At 39.8% G+C, this 25,465-nt stretch overlaps 1 protein-coding gene across 1 annotated transcript in view; it reads right to left on the reverse strand.

Annotated features, from left to right (window-relative positions):
• The window catches only part of LOC137297078 (protocadherin-9-like), a 54,924-nt gene extending 31,987 nt beyond the window's left edge, over positions 1-22,937 (reverse strand). Inside the window, exons 1-2 of the mRNA XM_067829051.1 lie at positions 22,861-22,937; positions 6,154-6,266 (exon numbers count right to left, since the gene is read on the reverse strand). Of these exons, the coding sequence (XP_067685152.1) occupies positions 6,154-6,266; positions 22,861-22,931 (184 nt within the window). The 5' untranslated portion in view covers positions 22,932-22,937. The remainder of the gene's footprint in view (positions 1-6,153; positions 6,267-22,860) is intronic.
• Positions 22,938-25,465: the final 2,528 nt, after the last annotated feature.

Genomic DNA, 25,465 nt, shown 5'->3' on the forward strand with positions numbered 1-25,465 from the left:
ATTTCAAGTTACGCCGCTTTTACAGCCTTCCTGCAATACCAACGTGGGGGCATCCGAAGTGGACTTCATAAACGTACATGTAGGGAGTCGGCGTGGCGAGAGAACGCTTGAACTACAGCGCTACCGAACTACCCCTTGAGACGAGGTGATCACCGTCCTGTCATTTTTTTTCGGTGACAAAGATCATAACATTACTGTTTCATGGATAACAAATCTGTATGTAAGATTATCACCTTCCGACTCTTCTAACTTTCACTAGTAAGTGAGTTTAGCTGTAGCCCACTTTTAGCAACATTCCAGCAATATTACAACGGGGAACATCTTCACACATTGTACTCATCTGTGGGAGGATCGAATCCGGGTCTACGCTGTGACGACGATCGGCACCTTAACCACTAGGCTACCTCACTATCCCTCTAATTTGTAGTCGTATACACACACACACACACACACAAAGAGAGAGAGCGATATGTGTGTGTGTGTGTGTGTGTGTGTGTGTGTGTGTGTGTGTGTAGATTTGCATATCGATATTTTTTACAAGCCCTGCCAACAAACTTTAATCTAGTGCCTTAATAGACATTGTGCAAAGTTTACCTGACTAAAAAATTAACTGCTCTCCTCGCCCCCTTGGGATAGCTGTTTTTTAACTACACCACACGCAATTCAAAACTTTCAGAGAGATTTCCCATGCAGTCAAAAGCTTGGTAATCAATATGTGTGCTTAGCGAAAGCGCCATGGTTTAGTATTCATGGTCTGTGAAGCAAAATATAGTACCATACTCAGACTTTACGTACGTTTCATGATCAGTAAAGACGTCTTAAGTTGGCTATAATGTATTCCACACTTAGACAATACAGCTCTTGTTGTAACATTGCACTTTAAAAATGATTTTAACATAAAAGAGATAGGAATGTATGTATGTGGGTTTACTTGTTAGAGTGAGTGAGCGAGTGTGTGGTGCGTATTGTTTTGCGTCGCTTTTAGCAATATACCAGCAATATTTCGTGGGACATGGGCTTTGTACACTGTAGCCATGTGAGAAATCGAAACCAGAAGGGGAACACTTTAACCACTAGCCTACCTTTTGCCCTGTCAGACAAGTGCATAACTGCGGACTTGTACACAAGCATGCTTGCGGGATGGTGTCGGAGTGCAATCGTAATCGCAAACTCGACGTCGAGTAAATGAGGATGGTGTACGCCATTACAGAAATATCAGGGGATGCGTGCACTAGAAATTCGCTTCGCATATTGTACCCATGTGTGAGGAATCAAACCCGGGTCTTCGTCCACAGCTTTAATCACCTGAGCCCGTACTCTCGAAACGTTCTTAGCCCTAAGAATTCTTAACTTTGATCGTAGCCAATATGTTAAGAATGGGCTTAAGAAGTTCGTAGGGCTACGAACGTTTCGAGAATAGATAGCCAGACTACCCAACAACACCAAACTCGAAGTCTAACGAAATATTTTGGCTAGTCTGTGCAGTTAACAGATTCAATTTGGTTGTATTTTGTGAATTATGTATTAATATTTGTAAAATTTACAAAGTTTCAACGTGACACACATTATTCGCATTTGGGTAAGCTACAGCATCTAAAACATTGAATTATTTCAATCTGGAAAGCTGAGATACAAACAACGAATATCAGTGTTCGGTTTCATACATATATAATTATTCACTAACTATCACAACCTTCTTGCTCATAAGTGCTCATTCGATTGATCACTGGATTGACTGGTCTAGACTCCATCAAGTACAGACATCCGTCATATAGCTGATATATTGATGTGTGTTGCGTTTACAAAAAAACACTAACAAACAAAGAAAACATATTTCGTTCAGTTACTTCAGTTTACATATTTGGACAACTTCACCTCTCATATATATGTAGCAATTTGCTGTTTGTAACTATGTAGGTTCGTCGGCTGAATGATAAGCTGAATGAGCCATTATGTTCAACGGATCTCAGACTTGCAAACTCTGGAGCAGGTCTAGGCGATCTAGCTCAGCAGCTTAAGTCAAGAATGGATTCATCAGGAACTAGGTTTTAAGAAAGCAAGAGTTTGTAGCAATGGCATTGTTAGAATTCAAGTTCAATGAATTGACGATCAGAACTCGTTTGGATAAAGCTAATCTGCAGGTTCGGTAACGACGAGTTGTAGCACTGACAAAAGTGAAAACACCAAGGACACACACTAAAGTTCCTCTGGATGACGGAAATAGTGAACTGCCAAATTTCCTCTTGCAAATTTCAAGTCAAGATTTCTGGGAAGAGCACGAGCGTTTCCAAACATACTGGTATTGTCAGGCAAGATGTAATCGACAGCTTGGGAGGGAGGGTTGAGGGTCTACAACGATGCTTCGGGGTCACCACTGACGCCAAGACGCCAAGGTTTATGGAAGAGTTTTACTCAGAACTCTTTATTTCTTGCATTATCACAGATGTGGTTAACACAGTTGTATATAATCTGGTATGTTCTCTGAGACTAGTTTATGCCAGAATGATGTATATCTCATATTGATTCTTATACTCAAAGGCTCTCTTCCAAAATCACCATAAAGCCTATAATTTGGGGTGCTGTTTCTCAATCCGGAAGCTAAATTTAAGTGAATTCTTTCTATTATTTCTAAGTTCTCGTGTCCTCATATCTCTGAGCCACACAGTAGAATTGGAATAACCATAACACCAAATGCATCGAAAAGACAATTAAAATTAAAATTAAATTAACATTCACGGATTTCTTCAAAGGGCAATACATTGCCTTTTTGGCGCTCTCCGGAAGTACTTTAATTGCTTGGACAAATCGCCCATTCCAGTGAAATGTAATTCCAAGGTAATCGTATGTATCAACAATATTTATAACTTCAGTTCCAAAGGTAAAGTGAAATTTCGAACATTTCGCGGGGCCTCTTCCAAAGATAACAACTTTTGTTTTTGATAGGTTTACTTTAAGTTTCCATTCACGAAACTACTACCGAGGCGACATTCTGGCGACGGGCGTTCTGCCATCTGTGACACGCGTGGCAAGGCTCTCTGTCTTCAGTAGGTGAACATGCGTTCATACTTTACATATGTCGTATCTGAATACCCCCAGCAGCAAAACATCACCAAAACGTTATTGTCAGCCATCAGCCCCGACCTTCTATAAAGCAGGATTGGAACATTTGGAAACGTCAAAGGCAACCCCCTACATTAGCCGAACGCGTTAAAGCGCTGCAAGTAGAGTGGGAACGATCCCTTCGATTTGTCTTTGGGAGGCTGATTTGAGCCATGCTATGCCCGGTATGAACGCATAATTTAATAATTGAATCACTTGGCCCATTGAATAAACAATGACAAACGTTCCAATTTTGACTGCACTCCTTTCAGTCTTCTTTCTGGGTTTTCAACACACCACCAACATGTTCTGCTGATTGTCGTGTTACACCCAATAATTCATCTTTCATCCATCCATTACCATTACTATATAGTTCTTTGTATTTCTATAATCATCTTCCCTTCCCCTACGTGTTGAAAATATAGTCTAAGGGCGGTGTGATCTAGATTCATTTTTTTACAGTTCTGTGGCTTCAGTGTCGTTTTCAGCTAAAGCAAGGACACGCAGAATCAAGACCGTAGTACGAGGAAGTACTCAACATAATTGTTTCAGCGCTAACGTGCAGTGACACACACAGTCATGATGTCAACACCACTATACCATGCTCTTTGAATGATCGCCAAGTCAGCAAATATGCCAACTGATCGCGCAACGTATACTGGAAACACATCAGAATCGTAGGCCGACATTCCATTCTGTATCCATCACTACGTGCTTTAACCTTTGAAGCAATTTCCCAGCAAACCCTGATCTAATGATAGTTGATATCTAACCCATTTGTTGTAAGAAAATTGCCGTATACAGATCCTCCCTATTAAAACCATAATATAATGTGTCTTGATAGATTACACCGCGATACAACAGATGGTTTTACGATCAATGAAGTCTATATTGAATGCAACACAAACTCTTCATTTCAAATCATATAATTTGACTTCTTATCGCGTTTCTTCACTTCCGAGTAAATGTCAAACATTGTAAGACGTTCTCTTTACAAGGCATCTGTTGAAGTCCCTCTCTCGGATAATCGGCAGACCACACGCACGGCACATATATGAACATAAAAACATGTTGATCACAAGTACTATGTCTAATATTTGGGATTAGCCTGTACTTGTTTTTGTGTTTAAACATATGACATATGTGTTTTCTAGATATAAATTCTTGTAATTTCGTGGGGATGAATTCCAAACAGGGTTCGAACCCAGGTTCCCGGGGTAAGGCACCTGATTGTCATTTCAAGCAGTCTAGTCCACTCTCCCACAGTTTATAAAATACTGTTAACTTTTCTTAACTGGATAGAACTAGGTTTAAAACCACTGCTGTACCTCGCAAATGGTGGAGACTATCAAACTCACAAAACTACCAAAATATTGCACAACATAAAAGAAAGTTGAGTATTGAAAATTGAAGTTCATTCAGTCCAGGTTTTAAAGCACATATATAAATATTAAATAGTTGAGAATGCTTTTCTTCTTCCTTCCATACCATTCAAGGTTTAGCTGAGGATCACAACTTTTAGAAGTGATACGTCATATTGCGTGTATATGTTGAAATGTTCAATGAATGTCTGAACAGTAGTAGACACTCAATGCAAACAACATGTAACTAATATTCAATCACCTTCCCTGGCCAGATGATACTTGTGAGTGAATGAGTATGATATTACGCAACTTTTATCAATTTTCTGGCGTGGGACACCAGAAATGGACTTCACAAATAGTGATCATGTTGGGAATTGAACCCGTGATGAGCCAACGCTTTAACCACCATACCACCCCAGACCCCTGTATTGTAAGAAAGAAATAGTCTTTTCTGGTTATATTCTAGTTTTAAGTAATTATCTGTGATAGACTAGTTATTCTACTGTCCTTTGCAGACGGGTAAGTTCATAAGTTTGTTTTTATACATTTACAAATTTACAACTTCTTCTAGTCACGATATGGCTGAAATATTGCCGATGTCACTTCAAACTGTAGCTCACTCACTCAAGATGTGTACAACTACGCAAACCTGATCATGACCCGTCAAGAAAAATCAATCAATTGCCAAAACAACTACTCTCAGTAGAGAATGCGAACCACGTGGCCAAACCTAATCTTCCACCGTCGCCTCACCATCGTTAAACTTTAACATCGCCAATATTTCAGGCATATGGTACATGTAGATGGTAACAGTTTCTCGCTTTGTTGTTAGGAGGATTTTTATCACTTTGGCCTATTATGCGTCTGCACCTCATGGTATTGATTAATTGGAACCCGTGAAGATCCGGGACAGAATTGGTCTTCGGCAACCCATGCTTGTGGTAAGAGGCGACTAACGGGATCAGGTGGTCTGGCTCGTTGACTTGGTTGACACATGTCATCGTATGCCGACTGCGTAGATCGATGCTCATGCTGTTGATCATTAGATTGTCTGATCCAGCCTCAATTTTGTACAAACCGCCACCATATAGCTGGACTATTCCTGAGTGCTGCGTAAACCTAAACTCACTCAGTCTCTATCGGCCTAATGTTCAGTATCAGGTCGTGTGGTTGGTCAGCTTACATTTTCACTTAAATCTGTCTTGTCACGTGACAATATTACTTCTGTTTCAGATTCGAAGAGTGAGTGGATTTGGTTTTATGCTGTACTCAGCAATATTCTAGCTATATGACGGCGGTATCAAAATAATCGGAACTGAACCAGACAATCCAAGGATGAACAGCATGAACATCAATCTACGCAATCTAGAAGCTCGTATGGATTGCGTATTAAATATCCTTTAAAAGCATGCTATCAAAAAAAAAAAATAATAATAATAACAAACAAAAACAAACAAGGCAGGTTATGTGGATGTAAGCATAAATCTGTGGGACATGTGAGTAGTGATATGTTCAATCCTTTTCATCTAAATAAATTATGTTTACATCACAAGGGATAACAACGAAAAGGAAACCCAAATACACATGGCATATACTAACTGTTACATGACATGTACTTAAAACATGTCTAGAATAGCGAGATCTGAAGACAGATATACAGACAGACACACACACAGACGTAGATTCTCACCAGCGTCGACGAAGCAAGTCAGCGCCAACACAACAAGGAAGACTAAGGAGAAGACGGACATTCTTGTCTGCAAACCGACCGGAACAGTGATCAACCATGAGTTTGGTCTGCAACTGAAATTGGAACGAGTAAGTTCAAACAACACGGAGGAAGCACACACTACGGAACAAGGGGATGAACCATCCAACTTAAAAAACAGTGATACTTGCAGGAGGGGAGTAATTCCACAATGAGGTAAATTATTAACTTTTCTCGGCCACAAATGCAATAACTGTAAGGATGTGTGGCCAAGGTAATTACATCTTGTAAAACATACAGTTTCATTGACAGCCACAAGTTAGTTGTCATAGAAACTGATTATTCTTTGATGAAGATCCTGCGTGTCAAAAGAAAATCCAACATAAATCTAATGATCTCTGACAGCTAATATTGTTTATGTCTTCACTGATTCTGTAAACACAGATCTTGACACAAATGTGTAAACAAATACAGAACGAAGTCATTGTGATGTAATAATTTATACATTCTTAACCCTTTCCTGAAACTGAAAATATTTCATAGTGAAAACATGGGTTAAGAATCAGTCCAAACAAGTGTCTGATAATTGTAGACACGAAGAAAGAAATACCTGAACATTTCTGAGCCGTCCCTATCAATTGTCTTCGTTGTGTCCTTATGAACTGCCAAGACGTGCTCATACCACTCCTTATCTTCGCTTACAGTGCTGCACACGAACACTGTCAGCTGTGATTCAGCCACAAAGAACAGAGGCTATCAATAATGTAGAGCAATATGCGCGGTATTTGACACTCGTTTGTTTGGCTGACGTACTGCACTACTTCCCAGTATTTATTCGCCCGTCTTCTTTAAGCAAAACGTGATCAATATCCTCCTCATTCTTACGGAATACATTTACACAAAAGAAACCTGTTTCAAAGAATCATGTTTTGTGTACACCATTTATGCTGGGATTAAATTTCAAATAAGGTCTCTGATCCACGTATTATGTGCGTTCTGACGTATGAACTAATACGTTTCCGTATTACTGGTATACACGTATATATCACTGCTTAATAGTTTACCCTTGTACGGAACTGAAGCCAGATCTTATGGGGGAAAAGCGACTATTTAATTCATGAATATGGAGGCGTTTGAGAATGTTTCTACAATTCAGAACCCCCAGAACATATTATGCTAACTGCTACACTCAAGATACAGAACACTAAAACTGAAAGAAAATACCCACTACCCACTAGGAATCAACACGTGTGTTCAAATGATGTTTGTTCATAACCTGCTATCATTATGGGAACAATCTAGATGTAGATTACGATAATATTCACGATAAACATGGAGCAAATATTTCATGGATGCATTTACAAAATTCGACAATTTGCATTGTTTGATTCCGTTGTTCGGTGAAAAAAGTGACATTGTAATATTGTTTTGAATTAAATATATTCTTGCACAATCGATGCTGGGATTGTAATCTAACGTCACCACAAGGGGCCTGAAAGTAAATACAGTTTAATTCCGATAATGCTATCATCGCCGGTTTTCCGAAAGATCAATTATGATGGATGTTTTTCAATAGATTTGGTGCAGTTATACCGATGCATTATTATGAATAGCAATAAACCCAGAATGTGTTTCCATAGCAGCACGACCCAACCGCGTGGAGTATGCTCACATGTTAACCGAAATAGCAGACTTCTCCCGAGATTCTAATCTTATCAAAATACAGGTGATTGACAGCTAGACGTTGACCAAGCAGTCCCTTCCTGTAGCCGTTGCATTGTAACCTCATAAAACCAACTGCGCCACTTTGCTACATTAGTAATATAAAAACACTTTCTAGATGCTTTTCTAACGCAAATATCGACCACAAATCAATATTTTTTTCAATGTAAATATTCTGGCTAAAAGGTACCGGGTAGGTATATATAACTGATGTTAATCTTTCGGATGTTTACGGTGTAACATGGACTCACAGACAATAATTCAAGTCACGTGTTCGGGTTTCATATTAGTCGCGAAACCGAGATCGGGTTATTCAGAATAGTATGACCTCTTAAACAGACTGACACTTTCGAATGGAAAACATAATAAAAACACCTTCTCCTCTGATCTAATTTAACTTTCCAAGTAATCGATAAAATGGTCCAACAGGTTTTCTCTGTGTCATCCGAATATGGCCAAAATGATATTTGGAGACACGTGCATGATTACACACAGAATATCCTTTACCCGTGGCAATGTACATATATAAATATCCATCCAGGTATATATCCATATATATACACTAAACTCGTTAGCATATATACCGTAAACACTTGCGTATGCTGAAGAAAGACATCGAGATTTTAATGCGCTAAGACATAAGTATTTCTTAGTCCATGCAGATAGATAGATAGACAGCAGACTGACAAAAAGACAAACAAATACATAAATAGATATATAGATAGCCAGAGAAATAGATGCATACGTGCATCCTTACATGCATCCATCCATACATACACATACATACATACATGAATGCATGCATGCATACATACATACATACATACATACATACATACATACATACATACATACATACATACATACATACATACATACATACATACAGAAGATATAAATATATTCACTGAGCAACAGCATAACCTATCTACATGGTGTTACGTTGCTTCATCTTTTCTAAGCATTTGAAGATTGGAAAAAGTACTGTTAAAATTCGATTATATCCATTTAACCATCACATTCTCATGGTGGTGAGTAAACGGTGGCTGGGTAAGGTTGTGTTGAAATAAATTGATTGTATGAAGACGGCGGTAAGAAAAAACTGAATTAGAAACCGCCATGTTTCCCATGTATTTTCACTAAACAAAGAACATTTATTGATTTTCAGGGATAACATGTCTAAGATACCCAACGGCAATTGTTTATCGCGCGAGTTCATTTTTTATGAATTTATATAAGATTGAAATGAAAACACTTTGAAAAAAATGAACCTGGTAGAGTACTGATGTAACGCTATTAATGTTCATTATTATGCACCGCTGACTAAATATATTTTCGAATGCAAACCAAGTACGTGATAAAACTAATTAGAGTTATCGTTTCTTTGGCTGATCAGTTTAGATCCTAAGTGTGCGATATCGAGAAACAGTGCGCGATTTCTAGAAACAGTGTGCGATGCAAAGTGCAAATAGTTCGACAACATGAAGTCAAAACTGTGAATAGGCAATGTTTTTTGGAAACGCTAAGTTCGCCGTAACACAATCGTTGTATAATTATGAGTATTCTTCGTGAGCGTCCTTTCCATGACATAAATAGCGTCGAAGTACACCGGTCTCCTTTTTCGTAGTCATAAGAAATGCATGGATGATTCCCCTTGTACCATAAGTATGTGGATCACTCTTAATTTGTGATGGTCCATTTGTCTTAGAAAAGGTGATGGTACGCGATCAATGCGACGGGAATACATCCCAATACATGGAAAATTGATGTCTGTACCTCTGTATTGTGTACACTAAAATGCTGAAGTGTTGAAGGGTAACCCATAAACACTACCGGGCAAAGTGCATCATGAAATTGATATACCGCTACCAACAAACGAACCAGATCCAACACCCCCCCCCCCCCCCCCCCGACTAATGTCACGACACAGGCCAAAGACCAATACATCTACCTCAGACAGATTGGTGGTGGCAACGCCAACGACGGCGACAGCACCAGGACCCGCCATCAGCAGAAGAACAGCACTTCGACGACTTGGTGTGGCTGGTACACGAGCCTACTGCCCCTTCTGTGGAATGGCCTTGACCACTCACACCACCAACGCACACTGCAATGGGCACGAACTGTACGTCGGTGATAGCTACATGAATGACAGAGAGCCTTCTTTATAGCAGGTTCATTCGGGTCAGACCCGTGAAGATCCGTGGTAGAAAAGGCCATTCCTGCCATAAACGGCGATTATGCTTGTCGTAAGAGGCGACTGAAGGGATCGGGTGGTCAGGCTTGCTGACTTGGTTTACACATGTCATTGGCTGTTGTTCACTGGACTCTTTGGTCCAGACTCGATAATTTTACAGACCGCCGCCATATGGCTGGAATGTTTGCTGAGTGCGGCATAAAAAATAGACTGACTCACTCACGCAATTCAGAAGCGAAGGCAGACGTTTTTTCGCCGTAAAGGAGAGCAACTGGCGCCAAACTACGTCCAAGGTGTCCATTCGTTCGATGCAGAGGGCGTCATGGTATGGGGTGGCATTTGTAGCCTGAGAACATGGAGACTTCGGAGGAAACTCGAATGCCCAGCGATACAGGGATGAAGTGCTGATACTTTATCTGGTGCGAAGAGGAGTCATTTTGCAGCTCGACAACTGCCAGAATTGTTCGAGAATATCAACACAACGTCAACGTCGCCGTATTGATTTGACCAACGCGTTCTCCAGATAGGAAGCCCACTGAACATCTCTGGGATCAACTGAACAGCGTGTGACACCTCCAGCAAACAGACAGGAACTTGAACAGGCTCCCTTTGACTTATGGAACAGAATTCCTGCTGACTTCATCCACCGAGTGACGACGTCAGTAAGGAGACGTGTGCTGGCGTGTATGTTTGCCCAGGGTGGTCAAACTCGAAAGGTGTCCCCTTTTTATGTTCATTAGACCCTTATGAAGGAACTCTGATGTGTGTAAATTTTAATGTCGTCCCCTTAACTAATTCTTAATAATGTGCAGCAAAAATACCCTTCAAGAAAAGTAGGCGTACCTGAACTTTCAATTTAGGTAGGAGGTGTAAAGTGTTAACAAACGTTTCAAGGACAGACATCTTATGAACGCACAACCATATCCCCTATTATCAACCCTAAACACAACGCTTGGGATGCACGTACACAACGCAGTAGCCCCATACACGTGCATTGGGTCCCATTCTTGATTTTGAAGGTTTTCAAGAAGGTCGGGAAATCACATAGAACATTAATTTTGACACTCATCCTGCATCACGCAGGTGCTGGTGTTTGTTTCTAGCCGGTTGTTTAAAAATCAACATCATACACATGCAAATTACATACCACACATCAATCATCTTCAAAAGCGAGTACATTCTAAATAGCTATGGTTGAAAGAATGTTCAAATGGTGATGCACTCTCAAAACTTTCAATATTATCATATCAACATTGATTGACTCCGATAAATCTCCTAAATACTTTTAACCGTAAATTAAAAAAAATGAAGTTCCCCTACTTTGTTAAGGATATATAAGACGAGCAAAGTATCAGTCAAATTATTGGAGTATGAATTTTCTTTTACTTTTTCTTGTCTTTTTTTTGGTGTTTCTTTTTGCTTCTTTTTATTAAGTGAAGTGAAGTCGGTCGTAACGTACTTTTCCCTGGAAGTTTACGTGAATCTACATTGCAAAAGACATTAAAGTTTATTGTACAGCTGTTCAAATCAAAAGCGATCATGTTGGCATGTCGATAATGCCAGCATTAGCCATCAATCAAACATCAGAGTAATAAACCTGATCACGAGCAACATAGGTCTCTGAAAGCAGAACACGGATCCTAGTATGTCACTGACGATGGTGTGACACTAACGACGTAACTGCTTGATGAATTGACGTCGTCACATATCCACTCAGTAACGTCTGGGACATCTAGAACGACATTTTGATCCTGCAGTTTGAAACCTTTTCAGGAAATATTCGATTAGTCAACTGTCTGTGAGTGATGGGTTAAGCTTTAGAATTGTTTTGAACAAGTAATTAGTTCACTTGCGTCTTATAGTAACATAGAATGCAAGACAAGAAAAACATAATCACAAGCTACTACACAGAAACGTTGTAATATTTCACAATTTCACTGGCCACGAGGGTACATGTATATCACAACCAGTGAACGACGCATTTATCTTACCTCAACCTTCAGTCTGAACCGTTTGATATAGGCTCGTACACTTCAGTCAACCTGTGTGAATCAAACGATTCGAATCATGCATCTTGCTGCTTTCCCGCTTAGTGAGTCGCCGCGGTGGAATATCCCGTTCCGGATATTCACAGTGACTACATTTGAGCGTCTTGTCAAAATGTATTTATGGGAATGGGAGGCAAATCTTTTTGCTAGATTTTGCAGACGACATAAGGAAAAAACAGATTTAGAGTTATATAACTACCCATCGATTGCATTCGCAAAACATCGGCAATTTCCGTGCATCAAACGGGATTCAATATTATTCGAGATAAAGCAGTACTACCACGAAGTACCGAATGAGTTCCCGTTGCCATTGCAATGTACCTCGCTTGTAAGTGGGGTACATTCAAAATAATAGAAGAGCGTTTAGCCAATCAGAAAACGACATTTATGTGTGAGGTGAGATAAAGGTACGTGTGCAATATGATTATTAGTTTATGATTGATGTTTGTTTCGATTCTCTATCTTAGATACGCACGTTTTATCTGATGGTCTTCAGTGGTTCATCTCACACGACCATACAATTTCACATCGTCAATTTCCCTGTTTCCTGAACCGTAACCGTGAAACCACACTCACTAGAGATTACTATGTCTGAGTCTACTTCGCTTCTTATATGTCATATGTTAATTCATTTCATGTTCACTGTAGGTACATACAAGCAAGTTTACACCTTAACATTTTCCAGTGGGGTATCTTTGTGGTTAACGCGTTCGATATTTACGCCGAAGCCCCGGGTTCGATTCCCTACGAGTACAAAGTGCGAAGTGCCCCCTGTTATATCTCTTGACCATTGTTAAAAGCGGTGTAACACACGGTGTTATCCTCCTGTAAGATTCACAGGGTTGTGTGGCTGACAAAGCCATGCCTACGTATTGTCCCATGCCTATTCTGAGAAGACGTTGAAATAGGAATATCTATGCACATTTGGTGGAAACTGTTCCATCAAAGGTCCGCCTTTTTGCACAGAATTTATTCATACAGAATCATGTATCTTTACATTTTATAGATCCTTGCTTAGGCTACTTTTTAAGAATCTTGTATTTCCTGTGCAATATCTTGCAATTCTTATTAATACATAATCTTACTTTCCCTGTCTAATTTCGTTCTTACTTTTCCCACTCATACAAAGTCCTGTGGTCCCTGTTTTATATAATATTGCATTTTCTGTGAAACATGTTCTTGTGTCTGTGTATATGATCTTATGTCCCATTTTCACAAAGAATTCCATTTCATGTTAATACAGAAATGTCGTTTTTAACTTAAATCCAGAAATTCCATTCCAATATATATGGGAATCGTGCGTTCCTATTATATAGAAACTTCAATTCCTATTTATTCATAATTTTGCATTCCTTGCCCAGTAACGGAAACTGCAGAAATGTACCCGTATCAAATTAGGGTGTAGAAGGTTTGTTCTCTAACATTATTTTAATCGAGTGACAACCAAGAATATGCCACGTTTTACTCCAGAGCAGAGGGAGAGAGCAACCAAACAAGGAGACAGGTATTTACGGGTGTCTCGCTTGAGGGAACCGATAGGTCACTGTGACATCAAGGGCCAATACCATTGGACATCCAGTCAGCAGATGCGTTGTTCACTGGTCCCTCGGGGCCCATGAGTTGACTATTGCGCTTTCATGGTCTCAGTGCCAAGCGACTTCTCAAGAGTATGACGTTGACGTGCTATGGAGATTTACCAGGACTGTACTCAGGGCAGAAAAGAAACTGGCGAAGAGTGAACTTTGGTGACGATAGCATGGTCCAGTTCGAGATCTTTCCCCAAATGAGCACCTTTGGGAATAAGCGTGACGTCGTATTCGGAAACGCCAAAATCAGCCACTGGCGAAGAAGGCTTTGACAGCTGCCATGCAGAAGGAATGGTGTCGGTTCCCTAATCAAGAAGCAAGAACACTCACCTACACAGTTCGACGTCGGGTTGGGCGTGCATCACTGCTAGGGGTGACCACACCCTGTATTGAACAATATCTACTACCCAGAAAGTTGTAAAAGCTCCCAGTCGAATTTGAGTTGGTGGTCGAATACTGGATAGTGCACCCCTGTGTCATTCATATGATAATAGATCACGAGCTGCTTTTTAGAATAAAACATTGAATGTTACCATATTTTGCATAGGTTTCTTTTTAGACTAGAAAAATATTTGGTGGCATTTCTTTTGGACGCTAGTTTATTTTCGTTACCTTGCATATTTTATCCTTTGATGGCCTGATATGCTTTTTATCGTATCACTGATAAAGAGATATATGAACGTATACATTTACCATTAAAACATTTATGGATCATGGTTGCTCACCAGGCTATCGACGACAATGACCTCTTCGGTTACAATGGCAACGACGATTATTGAATCTGTTCTTTGTGTGAGTGAGGATTGAAACTACCTGTTTGACAGCATTTTCATCAGAGCATGTCACCTTGATATAGGAGGAAATATGTATGTCATGCCAGGGTTCTACGACGATCGAACCCGAGTCTTGGGGATTTTAAAAAGACATACGTGTTTATGACAAAACCAAAAAGCATTATCGGGACCCCACGATCGTCATGGTGAGTGAGTTTAGTTGTACGCACTCAGAAATATTCCAGTTATATAATCGAGTCTGGACAAGACAATCCAGTGATCAACAGTGTGAGCATCGACCTACGCAACTGGGATACGATGACTTGCGTCAACCAAGTCAGAGAGCCTGCCCACCTGATCTCGTTAGTCGCCTCTTACGACGAGCATGGGCTGCTGAAGATCAATTCTAACCCGGATCTTCACGGGTTCGATTGCCATAGAACTCTGGCATGACGAGGATATACTATGACGAAATAGCGTATCTTAGGCCACTAGGCCAACGTGTCCTTTGCAAGCAAAAATCTGACGGATCAATATTTTCACATACATCACAAATTCCAACATCTCAGCAAGACTGAACAGTGAATTCCTGAACAACTGGATCAGGCTAACATCTTACTCACGGATCTCTTACAAGGAGATCATTGATGTGACATATTTCGTCCTACGTCACTTCACATACGTCAACACAGTGCTGTCTTGTAAGCTCTGTGATAATACTCATTACACCGTGAGTACAATTGTACAAGAAACCAACAGTGCTGACTTGTATGCTCTACGATAACACTATGTACCTAATGCAGACAATCTCGTAACGATCCAACAATGCTGGCTTCTATGCTCTACGATAACACCATGTATCTGGTGCAGACAATCTCGTAACGATCAAACAATGCTGGTTTCTATGCTCTACGATAACACCATGTACCTAATGCAGACAATCTCGTAACGATCAAACAATGCTGGTTTCTATGCTCTACGATAATACCATGTACCTAATACAGACAATCTAATAATAAAAAGAGAGTGCTGACTTGTATGCTCTACGATAATACCATGTACCTAATGCAGACAATCTCGTAACGATCCAACAATGCTGGCTTCTATGCTCTACGATAATACCATGTACCTAATACAGACAATCTCGTAACGATCCAACAATGCTGGTTTCTATGCTCTACGATAACACCATGTACCTAATGCAGACAATCTCGTAACGATCAAACAATGCTGGTTTCTATGCTCTACGATAACACCATGTACCTAATGCAGACAATCTCGTAACGATCAAACAATGCTGGTTTATGTGCTCTACGATAATACCATGTACCTAATGCAGACAATCTAATAATAAAAAGACAGTGCTGACTTGTATGCTCTACGATAATACCATGTACCTAATGCAGACAATCTCGTAACGATCAAACAATGCTGGTTTCTATGCTCTACGATAATACCATGTACCTAATACAGACAATCTAATAATAAAAAGAGAGTGCTGACTTGTATGCTCTACGATAATACCATGTACCTAATGCAGACAATCTCGTAACGATCCAACAATGCTGGCTTCTATGCTCTACGATAATACCATGTACCTAATACAGACAATCTCGTAACGATCCAACAATGCTGGTTTCTATGCTCTACGATAACACCATGTACCTAATGCAGACAATCTCGTAACGATCAAACAATGCTGGTTTCTATGCTCTACGATAACACCATGTACCTAATGCAGACAATCTCGTAACGATCAAACAATGCTGGTTTATGTGCTCTACGATAATACCATGTACCTAATGCAGACAATCTAATAATAAAAAGACAGTGCTGACTTGTATGCTCTACGATGATACCATGTACCTAATGCAGACAATCTCGTAACGATCCAACAATGCTGGCTTCTATGCTCTACGATAATACCATGTACCTAATACAGACAATCTAATAATAAAAAGAAAGTGCTGACTTGTATGCTCTACGATAATACCATGTACCTGGTGCAGACAATCTAATAACACAAAGACAGTGCTGACTTGTATGCTCTACGATAATACCATGTACCTAATGCAGACAATCTCGTAACGATCCAACAATGCTGGCTTCTATGCTCTACGATAACACCATGTACCTAATGCAGACAATCTCGTAACGATCAAACAATGCTGGTTTCTATGCTCTACGATAACACCATGTACCTAATGCAGACAATCCAATAATTAAAAGACAGTGCTGACTTGTATGCTCTACGATAATACCATGTACCTAATGCAGACAATCTAATAATAAAAAGACAGTGCTGACTTGTATGCTCTACGATAACACCATGTACCTAATGCAGACAATCTAATAATAAAAAGACAGTGCTGACTTGTATGCTCTACGATAATACCATGTACCTGATGCAGACAATCTAATAACACAAAGACAGTGCTGACTTGTATGCTCTACGATAATACCATGTACCTAATGCAGACAATCTCGTAACGATCCAACAATGCTGGCTTCTATGCTCTACGATAATACCATGTACCTAATACAGACAATCTAATAATAAAAAGAAAGTGCTGACTTGTATGCTCTACGATAATACCATGTACCTGATGCAGACAATCTAATAACATAAAGACAGTGCTATGCTCTACGATAATACAATGTACCTAATGCAGACAATCTCGTAACGATCCAACAATGCTGGCTTCTATGCTCTACGATAACACCATGTACCTAATGCAGACAATCTCGTAACGATCCAACAATGCTGGCTTCTATGCTCTACGATAACACCATGTACCTAATGCAGACAATCTCGTAACGATCAAACAATGCTGGTTTCTATGCTCTACGATAATACCATGTACCTAATACAGACAATCTAATAATAAAAAGACAGTGCTGACTTCTATGCTCTACGATGATACCATGTACCTAATACAGACAATCTCGTAACGATCAAACAATGCTGGCTTCTATGCTCTACGATAACACTATGTTCCTAATTCAGACAATCTCGTAACGATCCAACAATGCTGGCTTCTATGCTCTACGATAACACCATGTACCTAATGCAGACAATCTCGTAACGATCAAACAATGCTGGCTTCTATGCTTTGCGATAACACCATGTACCTAATGCATGCAGTCTTACAACAAACAGACAATGCTATCTTAATGTTTTACGATAATATCCAAGTATCTGATGCTGAAATCATTACCTTGCACGTTGTATCCCATGTGCATGTTCCTGTTTCAAAAAACACACTTGATTGAATTACTTGTTACGTACACCTGCACGTACCTGTTTTCTGTCATCATTAACCTGTCATGAAACCTTGTTTGCGCTCAGCCCGTGTTGGTTTCATAGACATTACCGATCTAAATCCGGGTTGCATTCGTTATAGTTGTCACTGTTACACCCACAACGAAATGGTCTCGCAACTTTTCATTATTACATTAATGTCGAAACTGATTAGTCTGGGAGTTGAATTTAATCCACAATACGAGCTTGACATGAACACCATTGATATGCATGTCGAAAGACGATAAGCGCACGAAAACCGCTCAGGAATCTCAGCCTAATGACAAAATCAATATTACATCCTACAGTGCTATAAATTAAATTAAACAATCGTTACGACTTGTAAAACAACACTTGTTGATGGTCGCTTTGTTTGTGAAGCATTCATGTGTGATGTAAAATGTGCCCTTCGTTCAGAAAACACGGCTTTTCCCAGGGGAATTTGTCATTGAACCTGTTGACCTTATGTATGGTTACATCATTATGTGCAAAGGTTCAGAAGCAATTTAAGAACCACAGCAAACATCGTCTGAAGTTGCTGAGTGGGAATCTGTGAAATCCTCAGCATTCTCGTTTTGAACAACTGTATAAAAGATTGGGTGAGTATAAAAGAGTGGGTGAGTATAAAAGAATGGGTGAGTTTAAAATATTGGGTGAGTATGAAAGATTGGGTGAGTGTAAATGATTGGGCGAAGACATTCCTTGTATGACAATCAGCGGTCGGTTTGCATGCTAGAAGACATGTCTATGTTTCATATGCCACTTTGACGCAGAGAACATCTATACTAAAGGGGAAAAGAAACTATACCACATTTTCATTTGAAAATTCCTAAATACCAAAATTTCATTTGAAAATTCCTTCATTTGTGCAATGCTGACTTGCTGCTACTTCAAGGACACGACTAAGAGCATGTTGTCCATACACCTGTTATATTAAATTCACTGTCCTTTTTCACCATGGTGGTTTGTCGCTTAATAATATCAGTGATTTCGACGTGGTATCGTTACCTCTTGGTATTGTTACATATTCTATATGTAATCTGGATTGAAGACATTTCATTGCAAAAGCAGGCATCCCTTCGGGTCCGATTTACATGTCGTGATGGTGATATTTGTTTGTTTGTTTGTTGTGTAAGTCCTAATTTTGATACTTCATCTGTCAAGACGGACCACTAGATCCCGTTAGTCGCTCCTTACGAAAGGAAGCGGTTCTAAGAAGTTCTAAACCGGATTTTCACTGGTTGATGTCCATTTCAACCTACGAATCGACACGTTTTCCCCAACAACTAACATTTCATTTGGTCAATATGCAAATGAACCTTGAAATGACAAGACGACATGGAGGATGATTTCAACTCTGGAATAATTCCCTTCCAGTCCATCAGTATTCCACATTGTCTATGCAGCTACGAAGGGTAGTAAATTGCACCTTACTCTTGTCACCTATAAGCTTACTTAAGTTTAACAGTCTTGGAGACATGACTTCGAGTTTCCGAAACAGCAGATCTTGACATGACTATGGTCCGCAATTCCGCATAGTCACTGAGTGACTACATCACTTGTGCAGTACAGAGCAACACATATTGCGTATCTTCCTTCTGAAAAAAGCTAAAGAGAATCACCATTTTCGGAATCAGTGCCTTACCACAAAGTTGCAATCACAGCAAATATAAATACGCATAAGTATTTATATAAACCAGTCAGTGTTTTAGCATGTCAGTGATTGATGATGTTCGAAAGCAATGAAATTTGATTCTGCTTTTCGCAGTGTGTAAAATGATACAAATGGGAAGATATTCAAATGAGTCACCATTGTGAATTTGTAATATGTAATTTAGCATGTTATTTCGCGATAATATATTCATATTATAGTTGAGTGACGATTCTGAAGTAGGTTATTTTTCCATGCAATATACGCGAATATCTAAAGAAATATAAATCATTCCTTAGGATTGCATGTTGTGTAAATGACAAAGTTTCATTACAATTTTTACAATTTTCAAATATGATTACAGTGATATCGAAAAAGGACTTCATCAGCGACAGCAAATCAACCATATGTCTCCAGTTTGGTATATGTGTTACTTACTATGCCCAAGCGCATACTTTTACATTTTTTTTATATTCATTAGCATTCACATATGTACTCATATTTCACGATTTCAGATTTCGTCAAAACGTGATTCTATTTCAAACAGGATGAAATTACATCGTGACGTCAAAGATCACACAAGCCACCTGATATTTTGTTCTCTTGGCGATTAAAACGAACTCTGCCTAGCTGAGACCGGGGCAATAGTTAGTTTGCTTCAATAATTAATCTTCATGTTCCGAGTACTTAAAACACGTGGAACATATTTGCGTTGCTATGGATACCGACATTGTACAGGTTCCATAAATCCAACATATTAAACATTGAAATGCATCCGCAAGGTGTTTAATTCGTTACATTTTTGTGTAGGTTCCTTATTGATTAGGAAGAGCGCAGCTGATACACTCTGACTAAACGAAACATGCACACGCCATTAATTACAATGAAACATCACGAAACAACAATACGTATAGCCACAAACGAAATATTTTTGTTTCCTTTTGCATGTGCTACCTCATTTCAGATCCCAAGTTATAAATCTGAGCAAATGTTTGACGGAATTTAATAATTCTTATATACAATTATTTCATAAGTAACCTGAAGCTGTTTACAGCGGTAAGTACGTAAATCGGTAAACGCAGGATAGTCACTGTAGAGGACTGGTACAACGAGCATTGTCAAAGTAGTGACCGGTGAGAGCAGGGTAGTCAACGCTCAGTCCAGTAAACACAGTCTAGTCAAATTATAGTATCGAACACTAGCCAAAGTGGCATTCTGGTAAACACAGGCTAGTCAAAATGGTGGTCCTGTGGACAGAAGCTAGTCAGAGTGTTAATATGGCAAACAGCGAATACTTAAAGTGAAAGTCCCGTTAACGAAGGTTAGTCAAAGTACAAGTCCGATAAACTCAATTTTGTGAAACTGAAACACACTTGCTAGAATAAATTTATCGTTTAAAGATTTATCATCCCTTGAGCTATATCGGTTAAGGTATAGTCGCGTCACGCAGAGCTATGATTGTTTCAGTCCAGACAGCGAGGGCACCTACAGTGAACTGACCTCCTGACATACACCTTGTCCTCAGTCTTACAGAGTTGGCACTAGTCATATTCCTCAACAGAAGATGTAGGTAAGGTCAACCCTAACTCCTGATGTGTATGCCTCAAAGAAAGGATAAGATGTGCGTATGACCACGCTCGATACCGTCTGATAAACGAGTCGAAAACCGTGTACTTTATCAAAGGCTCGTGACGATCTGATCGTTGTGTGAAACGTGAACCTGACTATAGTGCGCGGAGCCATTGAAGAGCAACGTTGCCTGGGAGTTTGTATAGACCATGGTTCTGCATTCCACCACAGTTTCGTAATACGTTAGCGAGTACGGTGTGAACAATATTCTAGCAATATCAGATATAGGCTTCACACATTTTACCTATGTAGGGATCGAGCCTGGGTCTTTCGGCGTGACGGGCGAACTCTTTCACTACCTGGCTGCTCTACCCCTCTCCACTTCATATTGAATGTTTCTTCATTGCAAGAACCTTGTTATTTCGGAATCTCTTCCTTCGGGGCAGTTTCTAATGATCACGTGTTGAGTGTTTATAAGTGAGATTCTGTATTCAAACCGATTTTATAACTCATTTACATGTTTATATCATATGAAAGCTTTTGTATGATTAGTTTTACCCTTCAATTAACTGCTTATAGGTATGCACATGCTGTCATCAAAGATGAGCATCACGTGCAATTCATGTACCCGACATTAATCAAATATGTAGTTTCACTAAATCAATTGATTTCGTTGAGACTACCTAACGTGACAACTTCTTGAGATATCAGCGATATGGCTATGCAGAATTCTGTCATAGAGGGCTAGTGATGGCTATGTTGGTTGTCACCCATCAGTTATCAGCAGTCTGGCCATCAAACATCAGTAAACTAACCATCGTTCAGGTCGACCATGAGTGACAACTCTTGTGAAGAAGACAGACCTTCTCGAAATTACAAGACTTCATCCGTTTCATGTCAAGTGGAGTGATATATTCTCAATTACTCAATTTACTCAATTTACTCACATACTCAATTGTCGAACTGAAAGGGAAAAAATCGCCTCAAATCGACCGGGTATAGAAGCAAAAGACCTGAAGTTTCAGGTTATAAGGGAGAGTCCACTGGACGAACGAAAGTGGCTTTACCTTGCCAGTCAGATCATCCAGTAGAAGAGGTATGGTTTGCAAAATACGCCAGAGGCATCCTCCAGTACCAAATCTTGACATTGCAGTTACTGGAGATACTGATATTGAGTTCAGTGAGTTCTGTGATTTCTTGATGATTGTGTGCAGGGAATCTTGGAAAATCTGACGTCATACAGCTATTAGCACTACAAGATAGATCAATTGAATCCTATGTTTGCGCCTATGAATAAAATAAAACATTTGATTCTGTTTTTGCGTTTAACTTTGCCAGGTAAATCGCTATTTGGTTAAATCTCTTTTCTATGGTTCATGGTAACAAGTTGATAGTATAACTTTGCCAGGTAAATCGCTATTTGGTTAAATCTCTTTTCTATGGTTCATGGTAAGAAGTTGATAGTATAAAATGTGTGGGGTGTTACATAGTTTTCTCGTGTGTACGGACGGATCACAGAAAATTAGTGATGACAGTAGGGGTTCGTCCAAACTGTTCTCATGTCTACAAGTAACATCGGCAAATCAGTTTGCATAGACAAGCAGGTGTTTGGTTCCTAACGCCAAACTACAGACCTGTAACGGGATGGCGCCACTGGAACTAAAAGCCAACTCAAGTGCTGGACGGATATCCATTCAAGTGGCTGCTCAATTACCTTGTCAAATACAACCAGCATGTCAATTTTAAATTAGATCAGCTGTGTAAAAATGCTACAAAAACGTAAAAGTAGTTCCGCCACTGATAGTGAAAATCCAAAGTTAACATCAACATTAGAGGACTTACCTATTAAAGCGGTGCTTTGAGTCACTAGTACTGATATGTCCTTCCCGTGAGTGCCGTACTTGGATATACATGTATCCGTGGAGAAGTATCAAGATAGCTCGATATGTTGAAGCATTCATGAATATAACATGCGGAAAACCAGCAGAGCTTGTAGAACTGTCCAACTTCCATGCAAGTGCTGTGTCTGTGAGGAACCTTGAAACTAAACCATCCAAATAGTATCGATGTGTTGTGTCGGAATGCTCAGAGACCACGAACTGTCTTAAACCTTGTCATATTCGCTGAGCGCAAACCACTTAATAGAATTAATAATAAATGCATCTTTATCACAGATGAGGAGCTATGTTTAGAGGTCCTTTAGAGGTTCCACCTGTGACAATACATTTCCACGTTTTCCAACACGCGGTCCATGTTACGATGCTAATAAAGATATTCTCTGTTGACAAGCTCGGATTGCGAGCATAAATTCTGCACCTATATATATAAATTAATGGTCCTCTATGTCATTCTTCTGTGACTAGAAGGAATGCGGCATATGTTGATACGTGTGGTTGATAGATAAAGAACAGTTTTATACTCTATAGAAGTTTCTCGCGAGTGTTGTATTTTCTACCACTAGGCACATATGCTTGTCCAGTTTAGAACTTAATCAGTGATCCTTGGACTCGACGTAGATAGTCCACGTTGGTCGCGAGAGACGACTTACTGAGTGAGTGAGTTACGCCACAATATTCCAGCAATATCACGGCGGAGCACACCGGATATGGGCTTCACACATTGTAAATATAAGGGGCATCGCACAGTATATTTTAATGCTTGGTGTAAGATGATCGGTTGGTCACATCTGGACCAATCTTCACAGGTGGTCCACACATTGCTGGAATCAACACATTTCATGTGTTTACACTGAATACCGAATACTCGGTTAACGAGTGAGTTTACTTTTACGCCGCACTCGGCAAAATGGTCCTGAGATATGGAGAGCGGAGTGTTAATAGTCGAATCTGGACTACGCAGTTAAGTGATCAACAGCATGAGCATCGGTCCACAATGACATTTGTCATCCAAGTCAGAGAGCCTGGCAAGCCGATCCCGTCAGTCGCCTCTTGCGACAAGCATGGGTTTCTGAAGACCATTTCTAACCTGGTTCTTTACGAGTCTATATGAAATCAATGTTCAAATATGACTTTACACGTACGCAATATATGATACCATTTCACAGAAGAAAAACAGAAAGATTTAAGTTTCATCTGAAATCTTCAATGTAACTTCGGATAACATCACATGATATTACACTACATTACGATATCATCGCGGTAGCTCCAACACCATTGCAGCATCAACTCCAACGTCTCTGTTACATCCGTCCGCATATCGTTTTGTCCTTTAAGTAAATTCCTACAACCATTTCTTTGAGATTCTATGTTTTACGTAATGCTTGTCTCAAATGACACCTGCGACTCGTCATTAAATCTACAAGAACCGTCAGATGTAAATGCCAGCTATCTTGAAATGTTCGCGTAAATGATCGGATATGAACTTTGTATAAAGATATTTCAGTGCGCTATTTTTAGTTCTCTTCAACATCTTTGTTTTTTTCATCTAAGGAAAGGTTTTGTTCATTTTGCCAAGCTGAAGTTAACATCTGAAATGAAATGTTGTAATATTTGTTCGTTTGGAAGAAGACTTGGTAAGTGAGCGAGTGAGTATGATTTTACGCCGCTACAGGCAATATTCCACAATATAACGATCGGGAAGCCAGAAATGGTAGACTAACAACTAGTCTCTGGAATGAATATATATTTTGCTTTAAAAAGTTCATAGTAAAAAAACTATTACAATGAAAGGGAGCCCTGTGACTTTCTTCATTTTCAGCCTGAAGCTAGGGGAATGTAGATTTGCCACATTTTCTAGACTTGGGTTTTCCTGGATATATTTGCATCAGGGTCTGTACGACAGACTACAGAAATGGGTTTCACTCATTGTACCCATGTGTGTAATCGGACAGTGATCATAGGCGTGACGAGCGAACACGGTAACGCTAGACCACCCCAACCCAAAGTCTCTTTCCTCTCAATCAGTCAATCACTCACCCTTCCGCCCACTCATGAATTCAGACACGCAAGTATTCATCCACCCACTCCCTCTCTCACAGACGGTCCATTGAAACATGCAACATGAAATGGCAATGCATGGTCCCATGCACAGTTCACAGGTCACAAATAGAGTAAAGCTAGGCAGCGTTTGTTACGGACAGTCTTTGAATGCGTGGCTGACAGCTGAGCACAATAGCGTTTCTTTGACTACAATCCTGTCCCACAATCTAGCACATGTAACTGTCATGTCGCCTCGGCCAAGTGACTTTTTTCATAACAGGCTTCTGGTCACACGGTAGTTAAAGGGTTAATTGCAGAATTGTGTGAACTGTACTCTCCCTGTGGATCTGAGAAAGATTATCGGGTGTGCGCCTATCATCTGAAAGGGGGGACAATGTCAGCACTTTGAGCATACACATATCATGAAACATTCTTAACTGAGATGTGGTAACTCACTCGGCTTAATTAAACATGGCGACGTCCCAAATTTTGAATTTGTGGTTGACGTC

The sequence above is a fragment of the Haliotis asinina genome, chromosome 9, assembly GCF_037392515.1.
Source record: "Haliotis asinina isolate JCU_RB_2024 chromosome 9, JCU_Hal_asi_v2, whole genome shotgun sequence".
Classification (NCBI taxonomy): Eukaryota; Metazoa; Mollusca; class Gastropoda; order Lepetellida; family Haliotidae; genus Haliotis; species Haliotis asinina.